This window comes from Cyanistes caeruleus, chromosome 11 (genome assembly GCF_971803275.1).
Source record: "Cyanistes caeruleus chromosome 11, bCyaCae1.hap1.1, whole genome shotgun sequence".
Lineage (NCBI taxonomy): Eukaryota > Metazoa > Chordata > Aves > Passeriformes > Paridae > Cyanistes > Cyanistes caeruleus.
In genome coordinates, this window is record NC_141711.1 from 12798712 (window position 1) to 12814347 (window position 15636).

At 36.2% G+C, this 15636-nt stretch overlaps 1 protein-coding gene across 7 annotated transcripts in view; it reads left to right on the plus strand.

Annotated features, from left to right (window-relative positions):
- Positions 1-15636, plus strand: part of ERC2 (ELKS/RAB6-interacting/CAST family member 2) — a 406984-nt gene that overhangs the window by 152765 nt on the left and 238583 nt on the right. For 5 of the 7 annotated variants that reach the window (XR_015275160.1, XR_015275158.1, XR_015275161.1 and 2 more), the window contains exon 11: positions 4106-4299. Coding sequence is in view for 2 of the 7 variants with exons in the window: in XM_086846819.1 (XP_086702945.1) it covers positions 4106-4299 (194 nt within the window). In the remaining 5 variants the exon portion in view is untranslated. Of the gene's footprint in view, positions 1-3187; positions 3218-4105; positions 4300-15636 lie in introns of all 7 variants that reach the window. The other 2 variants (XR_015275157.1, XM_086846817.1) reach the window with 1 other exon arrangement.

Below are 15636 nucleotides of genomic sequence, written 5' to 3' on the forward strand. Positions count from 1 at the left end.
AGAATACACTATAAATTACTTAGAGCAGTCCCTAAAGTTAAATGAAAACTTCCTGAGTTTTAAGGAGACAAGAAGAATTCATGTGACAGAAATATTTTTTTCCCCCATTTATTCTTGAAAGTAATAAAATTTGAAGGATCTTACAAAGTAATATCTTGCATGTAAATTCTGCTGTTCCTTTTCTCTTTTTTATATATATTTAAGTACCCACTTGATTTCTGTGTATGTTTGTGTCTGAAGCTTTAAAAATGAAATACTTATCTAACCATCCATTTCTGTTATGAAGAATAATACATGCATGACAGTACTGTAAGACTTTAATAGCCTAAATAATTCATGTTGCATGTCTGTGCCACACTGTTATGATGTTTCTGTAGGACATTTGTGGTTTACATAAGGAAATAGTACTTTTCTTCTAAAGGATTTGCAGTGCTCATGGAGCAAAGATCAGAACAGATATATAATTAATGTAAGAATTTGTGAAATTCTAATGTAGAGTGATATGCTATTTTTACTCAGTTGTAAAAATAACATACAACATCACACTCATAATATTGGAGAGAAAAAGCAGCATGAAGTGAGTGGGTTAGTTTGAAATTAACCTAATCACCACAGACAAAGGTTATAATTTGCAGATACAGATTTAAGAGAGCTGAAAAATACACATGGACCAGTACCTCTTACCCATAAAACCTATTGGAACAGAAAATGTGTTTTCTGAGGTAAAGAGAACTTAGGGAGTAAACAGGGCACAGAAATTAAACAGAAAAAGGAGAGCACAGCAGAAATGGGCAGAGACTTTCTGATTCATGTGATAACCATGCAGCCTCTGTCTAGAACTGATCCAACAGTTCAGTCTACAGCCTAAAAAAAGCCAAAGAAATCTGCCCTGTCCTGGCATCAGCAGGGTCAATATCAACTGAGCTGCCTTTTAACTCCTTTGGGCCTACTGTTTGACCTCAAAAGTCAAGTTCCATCTGTCAACAAATCACCCCTGATCTGTACACAACAAATTCAAAAATGTGCCTAGTTCAGATCCAAGCACATCTTGTGAAGCCATAAAATAAAATGGGGCCTTATAAGTAATTCTGTGCCTTTGTCCTGGCAATGTCAGATGGATTGTGGTTTGCTCTTTTCTAGTATTGGCAGCTTTGTTTACAATGTGAGGATTCCCTTAAAGGGAATTGCAGGTTAAAGTACCACCTGCGGAGAGCTCCTTGTAAAAATTACTTTTTGTTATTGCTCTCCATTTTTAACTAACTTTCTATTACTTCTTCATTTGGGCAATACCTTGTAGAAATCTGGCTCCTGCCAATAGTCCAAAAGAGGTTCTCTAAGTGCTTTGAAAAGGATAGGCAATCAGCTGAATTGGTGGTATGCAATACTGGTTTTGGTTTTTTTTTTCTTTTTTTTTTTTTCTTTCTAACAAGAATAACCTTGTAGTAACTGAATGTGATATTGGTTGGATGCTTAATCACATTTAATCATACTTTAGAAGTTCTGCTCCATGTTGGGGAAATGCAGTGACCCAGTTTGTGCAGGAGAATTTTCCAAAAACACATCCCACAAATATACCACAGAAAACACAAGAACTGAAAATATTTTTTCAGCTTAATGTTGAATTCCTTAGCAGACTGTTGAGCAAAGATTTAAAGGGCTAAACTAAAAATCTATTATTTCAGGTGCTGATTTGCTTATCAGCTATGCAGCAGATAATTTTTGGAGTATTTCTTAATACTCAGCTCAGTAATTTCTGAGCTGCTGTGCGACAGGAATGCTCCATGGTAGTAGAACATTTTGACACCTGTGCATTGATGATGCTATCATATTCTTGCCCAGTTATGTATTTTCCTTGTAGAAAGTACAATGTGACAATAAAACATAAAAAAAGAGACAGGCTTCTCTCTCCCATCTGCATTGCTTCTTGCCCTGGGGTATGAGAAAGGGTAGAGGTACATGGGGAAAAAACCACTTGGGCTGAAGCTGAGACTTTATGCTGAAGTGAAGACTGCTTAGAGAAAGGAAGGTGGGTCTTTTTCCTCTTTATGAAATGATGGCTGTTATGTAATTAATTGTGTACCAAAGGAAAGGGACAGAAAGGTGTCAGGGAGCTACATGAAAGAGCAATAGCCTTCAGAGAGAAACTGAAATTCTGGATTAATTCTTGGGAGAGGAGGAGACATCTGATGAATAGGGAACAATATGCTTTTTGTGTGAGTTTCTTAGTATCTTGAAGATGGGAGCTGTATTTCTTTTTCTAGAGTGAATTTACTTATGGAATTAATTTATTCCTTGCAAAATTAGATAATGATAGAAAAGTGTATATTGTAATAGCTCTGGTGGACAATCAAAGTGTTTTCTCAGATAATTGGCCTTCAGTCAATTGTTTACTTTCAGTTGAAAGTAAATTTCTTGATACAATTAACAATGGGTATAAAAGAAATCCAATTTTATTATTAAGGAAGATTATGAACCTGAAAAGGAATCTGTTGCTGGCGTCTCACTCAAACTTAAGATACTTAAGATACAAAATCAAGATACTCCTTGAATGTTACCTTGAAACAAGTTCTGGGTTTAAAAAGTCCTGCATCTGCATGGAATTCAGGACTGGAGCATGTATCAAAACAGAAATTCTGAAGAGCAACGTCAGTAGGGTTTTTAGGCTCCTCGTGTCATTCCCTTAGCTTTTTTTTTTTGTGATGAAATACTTTTTATGAATAAAAGCCTCAAATTAGGATAAATAACATGTCAAATCTACTATGTTTTCCTTATTATCCTCATGCTTAAATGATATGTTACATGCAAACCCCCTAAGTTTCTTCCCTACTAATTTCAATTTTTTGGTTGTATTTATAGTAAACTCAGACTTGTTCTTTATTTATACAGAAAATTTTAACCATTGCAAAGAGTATGGACCTTCTAGTATCTGTAGTTTATACTGATCCTTTCCCAAATATGCATGCTTCATTTTGATCTGCATTTCTTTCATTGCTTGCTTGCATTGTCCATTCCCTGAAATTAAGAAGGATAAGTAAGTCTACGTCTTCTCTGCGTACTAAGATGGTTGGAGGACCTCCAGTTCTGAATATCATGAACTTCTGTAAAAATCCTGTTTGTTACCTGAATTTTCTATGTTTAATGTGCACTGCCTTAAACGACTTGTTTTTTCCTTGCCTGCTCTTTCAAGATGCCAATTAGGAATAATGGGAAGCAAGGGGTAGGCTAAGCATTGCAGTGCATCGTTGTTTCCATCTGTCTGTGATTATTCCAGCCAACAGTTTAAAGCACTCGGTGCCAGGTCATGCTCCCATTGAAGTTAATTGGGTTTTTGCCATTAGGTTTGATGGGAGTTGGGCTGGGCTCTGCACTGTTGTTGTTTTCATTGCGTTCTCTCTTGTCTGTGAAACTGCCACCCATCCATGCATGTGTTTGCCAGGTTTGTGCTGTTTTCACCAACGGGCTTGTTCCTCTGATGTTTCAGGTTAAGTATTAATGATAAGATAAAAAGGATTATTGGCTAAGATGTCTGCTGAAAACAGCTTTTTAGTTTATTTATTCATGTTTTAAAATCACCTCTGCATTATAAACAGTTTCTTTATTTTAAATTCTTTTTATCAAACTGCATTTGAGACATCTGGTGATACAGATATATACAATATGTATGTATGTATCTGGGTTTGTATATTTATACATGGACAAAGTGTGTGTGTTTCTATATAGGGAAAGACATGATTTGTTAAGAAATTGCCTATATATTTAAACCACACTGATCTTAATGTGAATTTAATGAATTGCATGGTGAGTTTTTTCTAAATTTGAAAACACACCTTTAAAATGGGGTCACTTGAATATGTAAAAACCCCCTTAATAAATCCCCCCCCCCTTTTCAAGATGATAAAATTTGACTACATAGATATTTTAATTTCTTTTTATAATCTATTATCTATCTGTTTATAATTTTATTAACTGTAGAAAGGCATCATCAGACAGGAATACCCATAATCCTTTTTAATGAAAACTTGAACTCTGAGACTGAAGAAGTAAAGCTCTTAAAGGTATTTAAGTTACTGTCATCCTTATCTTTTTTGAAATATTGATTCTGAAGGCTCATGAAGCTGAAGAGGAGGCACGGATGAATCCAGAATTTGCAGACAGAATGAAACAGCTCGACAAAGAGGCATCATACTATAGAGAAGAATGTGGCAAAGCTCAGGCTGAGGTTGACAGACTTCTAGAAATACTCAAGGAAGTAGAGAATGAGAAGAATGACAAAGATAAGAAAATTGCTGAGTTAGAAAGGTAATTTTTGTATTATTTGTCTTCCATTGAGCAGCATTTTTGCTTACTTGATCTTCTTTTCAGAAGCAGAGACGTTCAAAGCAGAGTATGTTTTTTTAAGAGAATATTTGTTATGCTCTGTAAAAGAACAAAAAAGGGCTGCTTGAGAACTGCATTTCCTGCTAGCTGACTTGGAAAATATTTAAGGTTTCTGTTTTTTAATACTCTTCATGAAACAAACATATATAGGAAAAGTCATGTGCAATTTACAGGCACAACAACCCCCCAGAAAACCGTGATGGGGAACAAGCCTGTCTTTTAGTAACTGGTGAATCAGGCCTATCCCCACATGTTTCTTCAAGTGTGAGCATCACCAGTCATTCTCAGAGGTCCTGTAAGTAAGAAAAGTATTGGTAAGTATTTCTAACCCATCTCATGACTATTTCATAGTAGTTGTAACTATTTCTCAGTGTTCCCATAGCCTTTGTTTGCTTCAAAGGAGTATTTTCTGATGTTGACCAGGCAATGATTGTCTTGTTTCTGGGAAGGCTGTAGAAGCTTTCCATAATGGAGAGACGAGGGTTTTGGGATTTGTCTCATGGCCTTTGTAATTAAATAGACCTTGGGACCTTCTCCCATCTGGTGTCCTGCTAATTGTTTGATTGATCAGTTTTCTTTATTCTCTTCCTTTAATTAGACACTCTTGCATGAATGAAAAAAGGAATTCTGAGATTTCAAATAATTTATATAATTGTTTGATTGTGACCAAGTCAGAAGAAAACTGTTTCATGGTTCCAAAAAAGAAGTTTAAGTGATTTCATTTTCATGATCACTGCTATAGTTGCAGTCAAGACAGAGCACCCATTAGGGAGCATTACCATTAAAGAGAGGAACATGTCAGAAGTTTTAGTTACCTTGGGGGCAGAAAACAGCCAGCATGGAAAGAAGGATGTGTAGAGCACCTTTTACTGAGGGTGACTTATCAACCTTCAGAGCTACCTGCTGCCAAAACTTGTTACTTTTTGCAGATGTTTGGTAAAGTTTAGTAATGGTTAAGTGTTATGAGAATGGAAACCTCAAATTCAAAGTGAGAGAAGATTTTTATTTAAAATAGAACTGATTATTTACATAAGGACAACTTCAATTGGCAATTGTCTCTCTCACCACATGAGAGTTTAGAATACTCAAGTGTTTGCCCCTATTTTAATCTGTAAAGGAGGTCCCAGAGGAAGCGAGTAATCAAGAGTGGTCACTTTGTTCACTGTACCTGTGAGCTCTGCCTACACTCTCCAAAGTCCTAAAGCAGCACATTGGAAAAGATACCACAGTGTGGAGCTTTGTGTGGATGAGAAAGTGCTGCCTCTTCCATGCAGTGGTGTAGGGGCTGAGGGGCAATGACAGACCCACGCTTGTAATGCAGCAACTCCAGGTGTGACCACCAGGTGTAAACCGGAACTGATCCCCACCTTGCACTGTAAAAGTGAATTATTATGTCACACCAGACTCACTGGCAGGCACAGGAATCTTTTGTTCAAGAGGATAATCTTAAGACCTTCATTAGACAGCAATCACGAACGTGTTGAATGTTTGACTATTAAAATGACAAAATTAAAGGATGATCATGAAGTACTGGAGCTTGTGATCTCAAATTTCTGGAAATGTTAATTTGATTTAAACAATTTATGTAAAAAGAGATAAAAGAATTGATAGAGAGCAGTAAGTGAATTTGAATTGAGAATTATTGGTTACAAAACAACAATTACAAAGATTCAAGGAACTAAGAGGTCCAGAGATACTGGTACAGCACTGTCAGCAAATAATCTGTTCTTATTGTCTGAGAATCCTGCAATGGGTGATGCAATGGAGAGAATTTTCTTTTTTTGTATTAATTTTATTTTCAAATTTGTTATACCCTTAGCAGTGAAGTTTTGAAACACCAAAATCTGTTATTGTTATGAAGGTGTTGACCCTGAAATAACTTTTCAGAAAATAATGTGGTACTGCTGAGAGAACACAGACTTTTGAAGAAGATGAACTGTACATAGAATGTGATGTTAAACTTTGCTATGGAGCTTTAGCAAGTTATTTGACATTTCCTCAAACTTCAGATGAAAGGGCATCTCCAGGGCCCTGCGTGAAAATGGATGTGATGTTAAAATGCATTTATTTATTCATAGCTTGCTAGGACCCATGTTCACTGCTATGCCAACATCTTTACATTGCAAGATAATTGCAGCAACATAAATTTTCAAAATATATCAACATAAATTTCTGAGGAAGTGATAATCTAGACTATTGCAAGCTGTGGTATCCTCACAATATTTATTATATTCACATATGAATTCTTCAGCATAATGAGGTATGCTTGTATAAATAAGTTTGAAAAGTAAAAATGGATATAATAAAGTTATCATTTACAAATTCAAACAAAAATTAAAACAAGATGATGAATACTAACATTCCACTAGTCAGAAAGTATTGACACACCAAGTGTCAAATACTCAGGGGTAGAAATATCTGTTTTGAGATATGGGCAGTTAAATTTATAAATGTGTTCTACTTGGCAGATGAACATTACTAATAATTATGAAGAAGTCTTCATATGAATGGTAATTCTTTTGGTTTTAATGTTATTTTCTTGGCTCAAAAACTATCACACTCCTGAGCGTCATCACTTCAGATTAATATTATTGCTCCTATAAAATAACATTAATCTATTCCTTAAATGTCTGTCTCTATATTAACTTTGAATTTTACAGTTACTTATTACTACACAGGAGAACCACCTCCTTCTTCTATGCTAAAGCTATTTGATAACTTTTATTACAATTTTCACAATTTATCTGTTTATAATTAAAAAAAGTTTAAAATTAAATGCAAGATGTTACATTTAATGCATAATGTGCTTTAGTTAAACTTAGCTTGCTGTTTTTCTCTGGTTTTCTTGATGAAAGAAATGTGGTTCAGGGTTTTTTAGTTTTTATTTCTATGGCTTTTTTTTAATAATGTAAATGAAACTGGATAAGATAGTGATCATCTCAAGTTTTAATGCAAAGAGTCTCACCAAGGAGAGGGAGCTGAAGCTGAAACAGAACTGTCAGGATTGAAGGAGTATATTGTTTAAAGGTTTTATTAATGGTGTTAAAATGAGAAGTATATTTATGAAATGTGATAGTTTGAATTACAAAATGAAATTAAATACAATGGCATAAAATGCATTGTATTGTGAAGTTAGGACTATTAAGGCTGCCTGATATAAACTAAGAATATCCTTGATTACAGTTCTGGAAAAGAAAGATTGGGTGAATTTGCTTATGGCTGTGTCATTATGAGCCATCTGAATAATGAAGCAGAGATGTAAAGAATGAGGAGTGAATCCTGATATGTCAGAATAAATACCTGCAGTAAGGATAGGAAGGTATTAATGTCATCAGGTGCTGGCAAGGCTCTGTGTGGAACACTGCTGTGTACTGCTCATCAGTCATATGCCAGGAAGTTGAATTAAAACTGGAAACAGGTGCAGAGAAGGCTGGTAAGGAGGAATGAAGTGCTCATGACCCAGGAGGAGTCTAAGGAACAGTGGTTTAGTCCTCTGGCCAAACAAAGCTGGGTGGAGATGCTTGTTCTGTATATATGTGGGAAGGGATAAGCACTGTTGGGAAAGAAGAGTGATTTCAGTAAAAGAGCATTGGGACATAATACAGTATAAATTATCCATTGGTAAATTTAGATTGAAAAGAGAAAGGAAGTAATGACAACATAGTGAAGATTGCAAAATCTTGGATCCACTTTTCTCCAGTGATATGTGAGCTGGTTGGTCATGTTTGGCTGAGTGTAGCTTCTCAGCAAGGATGGTAACTATATAAAAGTCCATTTAAAAATATTATATTAGCTATGGGACAAACCTGTTTGTTCTTAACCAAGAAGTTTTAGGTTTTTTTGTTACTGATTTCTCATATGCAGGGGGTATGTAACACTATAGATGTGTATTCAAGCTCTTGGTGTATTCAGACTACAATTAACTCATTCTGAATTGATTTGGATTTGAATTCTCATGAAGGTAAGTCCACACAGCAGTGACAAGTCATGACACAAGAGACAAAACATCAGCATGTGGAATAACTGCATTTTAAATGAAAGTACTTTTATGGCTGTTAAATATGCTCCTTTTCCTAAATGCACGAAGTACTGTGTATCAGGGACGGATTTCAGGACTAGTCTAGCTGGGTGGGGATTGTTTTGGCCTTCCTTATATGAGAAGGGTGTGTTAGGTATTTTTTAAACAAGCAAAGTTATCAAAAATCAGAGTATTTTCAGTGCTGAAGTGTTAATTCTCTTCTTCATACTGAATTAAAAATTTTCTGTCAGCATTGGAAGGGGCTGCATTTCCTGGGTTGTGTGGGGTGTCAAATCTTCATCTTTGATTATTAGCTACAGTGCTTTGTGAACTTCTAAATACTTTTGAACAAGTTGCCAAATTGTCTGTCTGTAGCTGCTTTAACTTCCATTGGAAGACTTAATGAATGAGGGTCACCAGCCTATGATAGTTCAAATGAAAGACTGTGGCATGTGATGAGATGTTTGTGTGGCAGCAAACGCTGCCAATATTCATCCAATTTATTTGTTCTATTTGGTGTTTATGTGCATTTGGAATTGGATAGTTATAAATATGGATGTCTTTCCACTGTCCACCAATGACAAGATGCCCTTTTGATTTAAAGTTTGTTTTCTTCAGTACCACAGGAAGGATATAGCTCTGCAGAAATTTCATTTTAGTTCTTGCTTTCCCTTCCCTTTCCTTTATTTTTTTTCTTTCTTTTTTTTTTTCCCCTAATAATCTGCTAATATAACATCTGCTTGTTATATTTTTAAAGAACTAATGTGTTCCTACCTTTATTCTCTTTTGCTGTCTTCCTCCCTATCTGTTTTCCTCCAAACTGCTGCTTTCATCCCTACTCCAACCAGCTTGACTTCCAGGTCAGTATTTTCTGCTCTCCTACTTAATGCTCCTTCCACAATGAAGGTTTTCATTGATGCTTCATTTATTTAGTTATTTTGATTCTACATTATTAACTTCTGTTTGTGTTTTGTTGTTTTTATTCTACTTGTCCCTATTGTGAAGTTTTTGGTCATTTAATTTCTAGACCAGAAACTTTCCAGTAAATGAATCTTTTTTCTTGAATGCCTATAAGAAAAAAAAAAGCTTATTAACAACATATTCAATTCATATGTTGTTTCATGTAAAAATTTTTTCTTCTTTTTGGTTTTGCTTATGTTGTCTTTGTTTTGAGAGTTCAACAATGGGAATAATTTTTTGGTAGATAACCCAACCCAGCAGGTAATGAACAGTGACAGTTGTGTGCAGAGAGATTTATACCTAAGATCAGAGACTTATTATTAATACTTTGCCATTGCCCCTTTTACTGGTTACAGAATATGAAGAGTTGCAGTGGTTCAGAGACTTTTAGCTGGTTTTGCTGCCCAGATTCTGGACAAGCACATAATTTTAAATGAGTTGTCTGTACGTGTTTTTATGCTGTGTTTGTATGTAACCTCATCTAGTCAGGCTTGTGTTTTAAATTCTTCCGGGTTGTAGATTACTTTAGCTGTTTGCACACTGTTTCTGAGTAAACTTTTCAAGTATAACATGTCTTGTGTTGCTTCTTGGAAGTAAAAATTGATCTAGTTGACATTTTTTTCTCTTAGTAGCCCTTGATGTTAATCTTCTTTCTCATGCTTATGGGTGGCTGTAAATTGTAAGTTAGCAAAGTCTTAAAACATCTTTTTGATGTTTTCTCTTGGGAGTTTTGGTCTCAGCCTCAAAACCAAGCACAATTCATGTTTCACAGTTCAGACATGTCAGAGAAGTCTCTGACAGGGATGTCTTCAAACTGCACAGCTAAAGATGGCTCATTGCAAAAAGATTGACAAGACTTTTTTCCCCCTGATGCAGTTTAGTAAATGTCACAATCACAAGTTACTTTCCAGCTGAAAAGGTTTGTTTCTGAAATTTGAGGCTTATTGATTGAAGTAAAGACCTAGATGAACTTTAAATTTACTGTCTATCCACTTTAAGCACTTTTTTATGTGCTTGAAGGGATAGTTATTACATGCAGATTGTGAAAATACTTCAAGAATTTATTTTCAGAATTTTTCTTTCTTCCAGAAGTTAATTAAATGTATTTATTATGGAATTGGCCACAATGAAATTATTGTCTGAATGTAACCACTTTGAATTTCTCTCAGAGCATACTCATCATTGATTGAAAATCTCTCTAGCTCAAGAGACCCTAAAGAAAGGTATTATTATGCTATGTGGTTGACATTATGGTTGATTTCCCTGGAATTCAATGATTGGTATGCAGAAACATTTGTTCAGCAGTTGGAGGTGCAATTTCTGTTATGTTTTATTGACCTAAAAAACCAACTGACCTTGTTGAAGCAAACTGTCCTCATTACTCTGCCAACTTCCATCCCTAGAGTCCCAGATAAGCTGTAGAGTACGATTAGAATTTATTGTGGGAATTCAGTGAAGTGTTAAGTTTTCTCAGCTTGAATCTTCATTAAGGTCAAAGCTTAATTTAAGAAACAGATATATTAATTTCCATAATTTCTGCTGGTCAGTATGGTCTTTGCTGTCATTTTAGCCATCCATACTCCTATAAGGTTTTCATGGTTAGAAAAATGCTGCCTCTGTTTCATGATATGGTAGGCTATTGATACTGATGACAAACAAAATAATCCAATACATTGGCATAATGCCCCCATGTGCACCTGCCTGTACAAGACAAAAATATTGAGTACAACCAGCAGTACAGTGACATCCCCACACCTGCAGGTTACAGCATGTTATATACTCCCCAAACTTTTCTGTTTGCAGATAAGGAAGAGATGGATATTTTTTCCATGTGAACTGTACTGACCAGTGCTAGAAAGTTTCCCACCAGCTCCGATGTTGGCCTTTCGAATTGTTTCTGTGGGAGGCCAGAGCGCAGTGAGATGTGCAAGGGAAGGTTCAATGGAGTTTTAAATTTAACCTCCAAGCCGTCCACAGTTTTGTCAAATGTCAGTTTGATGGTTCCAAGGGCAGAGTGATATGTTGTTCAAAGATAATTTCCCTGGAGAAATTGAGATAGGGTACTACTGAAAACTGAGAGAATCCGTGATATACATTACTCTTCTGAGAGACTGGTTATTCTGAGTGAGAAACACAGTTGTCACGTTGGATAACAGGCAGATTGCTGACATGTCATTCTCTTTTAGTCTGTTTGCTACATATGCAAAACCAATGTTTTAGCATTTAAACAATTTGAAAGAGATGACATTTTGAGATGAGATTATTTCAGTTTATCTGATTCTATGTGTGGTTTTAAACTTTCGTAAATTTAATTTTTAAAGAAAAAATCAAGTAGAAAGTTTATTTCTTTGGTAGTCTTCTTTAAAGGGGAAAAAAAAGAAAATATTATATTACAAAATAAGCAATGACCAATAAACAGATACAAACAGAGTCCTGGGACAAGATGATGCACTCTTGTTCAATTTCATCCCACTCACTACTGAACTTGTCAGCATTGTTCTGTACTTTCCCTTTCAGTTTGCTGAAAGCCATGCAAAGGTTAAAATAGAAAGGAATTATTTAAATAAGGAAGAAGATTTTGTAATTTCTCAGTGATCTGCTTTTTTAGAGATTTGATTTGGAGGGTAAATACTCTGTAAAGTAAGAATGCAGAATGAAGTGATATGAGGAGGAAAGAGCTCTGCCTTGCTGAAGGAAAAATATCAACTTTGGATTTGGTTGGATGTGACACCACAACTCTGGGTAGGGAAAGAGAGAACAGAAGGAGCTGTTACTCTTCCCTTTCATGATTACTGGTTCAAGAAATCAATATTTCTTATGCTTCTCCAGATCTGCTGCCTCCACGAGTTTTCCTCAGGGGCAGGATCTGGAGGGCAGATTTCTTTACCTCTTGAACCTGTGCATGAAGTAGCCCCAGAGCACTCCCTGGGGAGCTTGGTGACTGCCTGGGCTCAATGCTGTCAGGATTCCATGTGCATGGTGGAGGGGCGTGTGAGTGAAGAATCATTGTGAGATAGCACAGCTTGCCCTCCAAAAGCTGTGACTGAAAGGAGACAGGGGCACTAAATTTAGGAATTGGGTTGTTGGTGGAACCACTCCTTCCACTCATATTGTTTGCTTTCACAGTTTGCAGGAGCAACATGCCTGGGCAACGTGGTGGTGCTCTGATCTGAATTTCTAATAAGGGGAAGTTTGTATGTCTAAACAAGAGTCATACAAAGTCTACCTGATTTATTTGGAGGTCTGAAGAAGTTACTGCAAAAGTATGGAAAGCTTGATTTATGTGTTGGATGGTAATGGCTGGATTGATCCTGAGAACTTCTAGGGTGAGCCAGGAGTAGCAGTCAAAAGCTTTGATCCAGAAGGAAATTGCAATGAAATGTGGAGTGCTGCAGAGGAGATGTGATGCTGATTGCTGTCAGGCTGGGCTGGACATGCTGTGGAGCAGTGGATGCAGAGAAAAACTGGAGAGTCAGGAGGTGGTGGAGCTTTTTTTTCTGTTTTTTTGTTTGTTTGTGCAGAGATGCTTTGTTAGTTTGGTGTTTTAAAGAAGAAACTTTTCTGGACTACAGCTGGGAAGGACCTGATGGACCAGTAGCAGGGCTGCAACTTCTTGGTTGCAAATTTCAGGCAACAAATTATTTCCAGTAACTGGTTACAGTTATTGCTAATGGTCTCAATTAAAATAATAGCTGAGCAAGCAATTGCCATATTAAATCAGATCAAATATCCTTCTCATCTAGTGTGCTGTCATCAGCAGTGCTTTTTCTTTTTTCTTTTTTTTTTTTAATGAAGTACATCAGAAGAAAATGCACGGCAATCCTGGGTGTATGAGAAAGATGTGTGACAGATGAGTCTTCTGGTATGAATTTCACACATGTTCATGTAAAGTGTCATCCAGCAGGAATGTGCTGAGGAAGGCAGCAGTGCAGTGCGCTGGGTCGGAGTTTCCGTGGTTGCAGTGCAGGTCTGCGTTGAAACAAAGTGACATGAACCATAGTTTGGAGCAGGATTTTAGTACGTCTCTTTCATTCATGCATTATCCTCACGTGGATATTTCTAGAATCTCTCCAGGGCTTTGGAGGGAACTGTGTCAGACTAAACAGTTCTTAAATAAAGATTTTGGAAAACTTCCCAGAGTGTGTGTTAGGTAAAGCCCTTCCTCCCACATTTTTGCCTTTGAGGTGAGAAATGTTTCAGTGACTTCTGTGACACTTGCATTATTTCTACCAGGCAGAGTTCTCAGTTGTCCCAGGACAATAATATTTTTTTTGTGGTGCATTTGGAGGCAAAATAATTGTCTCACTGAAGAATTGTCATAATATGAGTATTATGAAACTTGAAGCCAGCCTTCAGGCAATTGAAATTATGAGATTTAGAAGGGGGAGGGAGTTTAAGGGGATGTGAAGAAGAGTGTTTTTGAGACCTACAGGTCTCTGTGGGCTACAAGCCTGCTCCTTCGGGTGAAACTGAAATAGCTATGTAACCTACCAGTAATAGGAGCTGGGAGTGTAATGAAAACATTGAATTTACTAAAATTCATTTATCTTAGCTGCTAGTTCTGGGCATGATGGCCTTTTTGCATTCAACTGGAGAATTAGGGATATATGAATTACATTTTTTCTTTTTTAGATATTATTTTTTTTTTTTAATGCTGCTTGCTTTGGATGACTTTTTTTTTTTTTTTTGTCCCATGTTTCTGTTGGTCATTTTGTTTCCAGTTCTTTCTATCAAATAGTTGTGGAGAGAACACAGATGGGTACCTCCCAGGTCTGATGAGCAGATGAACTGTGACATGGAGTTTGCCATAGTCTGAGCATCAAGTGAAAGAAGAGCAAGTATTCTTCTTCAGTCAGGGACAATATTCATTTCTTGTGATAGTATTTTCTCAGCCGTGTTGAAAATAGTGGCCTTTATTACCTAAAGATAAAGACAGTTTGGCCAAGGTTAATCAGCAAGAGAATTACCAGATTCCAAATTCCCTTGCTAAAAAAGCACCAAAATTTTACTCAGTTTTCAGAAACTTCATTGCTATGGGAAGGTCCCTCATGTCCCATTAGCCCTGCTGGGAACAGGGGAGATCCAGCCACAGGCTGATAACATTTCCTGTCTCTCCAGGGGGCACCCACTCAAGCTTGCTTTCTCATCCCCAATGACAATAGACATGCTAAGGAAGCTGAGCTACTTCCCTTTATGCCACTGTAGAATATTTTTTTTTTCGTTACAAGATCAAATAGCACAATTGTAAAAATGAAATATTGTGGGGTTGTAGATTATGTTGTCACACAGGTTAGGTGTTTAAGCGATTGTAAAGGGAGTTGAAGCCTTGCTCCTGCTACTTTTCAGTGGGAAACAGAGGAGAAAATGTAGATCTTTAAAGAGAAAAAGAAAAGAGGGAATAAGGTCTGCTAGTCTTTCTGCTTTGGAATTATGAGAGCAAGAAGGGCAATGCTGTGACAGGATATATAGTATGTTTTCTTCTATAGAATGGCAGTAGTTTAGGCAGATATGCAGAGAAAGGAATTCCTTGAGATTTGGGATGAAGTATTCCTGCCAAGTGCTGTGGCATTTATGACAACAGACATGTGAAAAAAATCTTGATTTTTTGGGTTTGTTTTCTTTTGATTATGTTTAGCAAAACCAAGGAATACTTATTTATTTATTATTTATTTCTCTGTTAAGAAGAAATAAATTAAAATTCAAAACTTTATTACCCGGTGCCTATGTAGTGCTCTGTATTAACTTGTGAGCTTTTTAAAGGGTCTTTGACTGTAGGAGTATTCCTGCTTTTAATGTTTAAATTTAATAGACCAATTCATTTCTTAATGGTTGGGATGGTTCCTTTTATTTGTTTGTATAAGATATTTAGTTTGTTACCAGTGTGATAATTGTATGAGTTAACAGAAGAAAAAGAAGAAAAGCTAAGAATAAGGAGAGACACCAGATTTTAGAAGATGTCTTGGACACTAACAATTATGACCTTTTTTCAATCAAGATCATATAACCTATCTAATAATTCTTTAGGTATTATTATCTTGATGGAAAAACAAAGAGTGAATGTTTTACATGCAAATGACAGCACAGGAAGTCACTCAGTTTTTTTATTACCATATTATAAAACTTCCAGTGACTATAGTCTAGCTTATTAAATCAATTCACCAGTCAAGCATGAGGGCTTTCTTTTAGAAAAAAATTACCTTTGTTTAAGATTAGTTTTCTTTGTTATATTAAAAATCCTGCCTGTCACACGTAGAGGTTTTCTTATCCTGATAATATTTGCT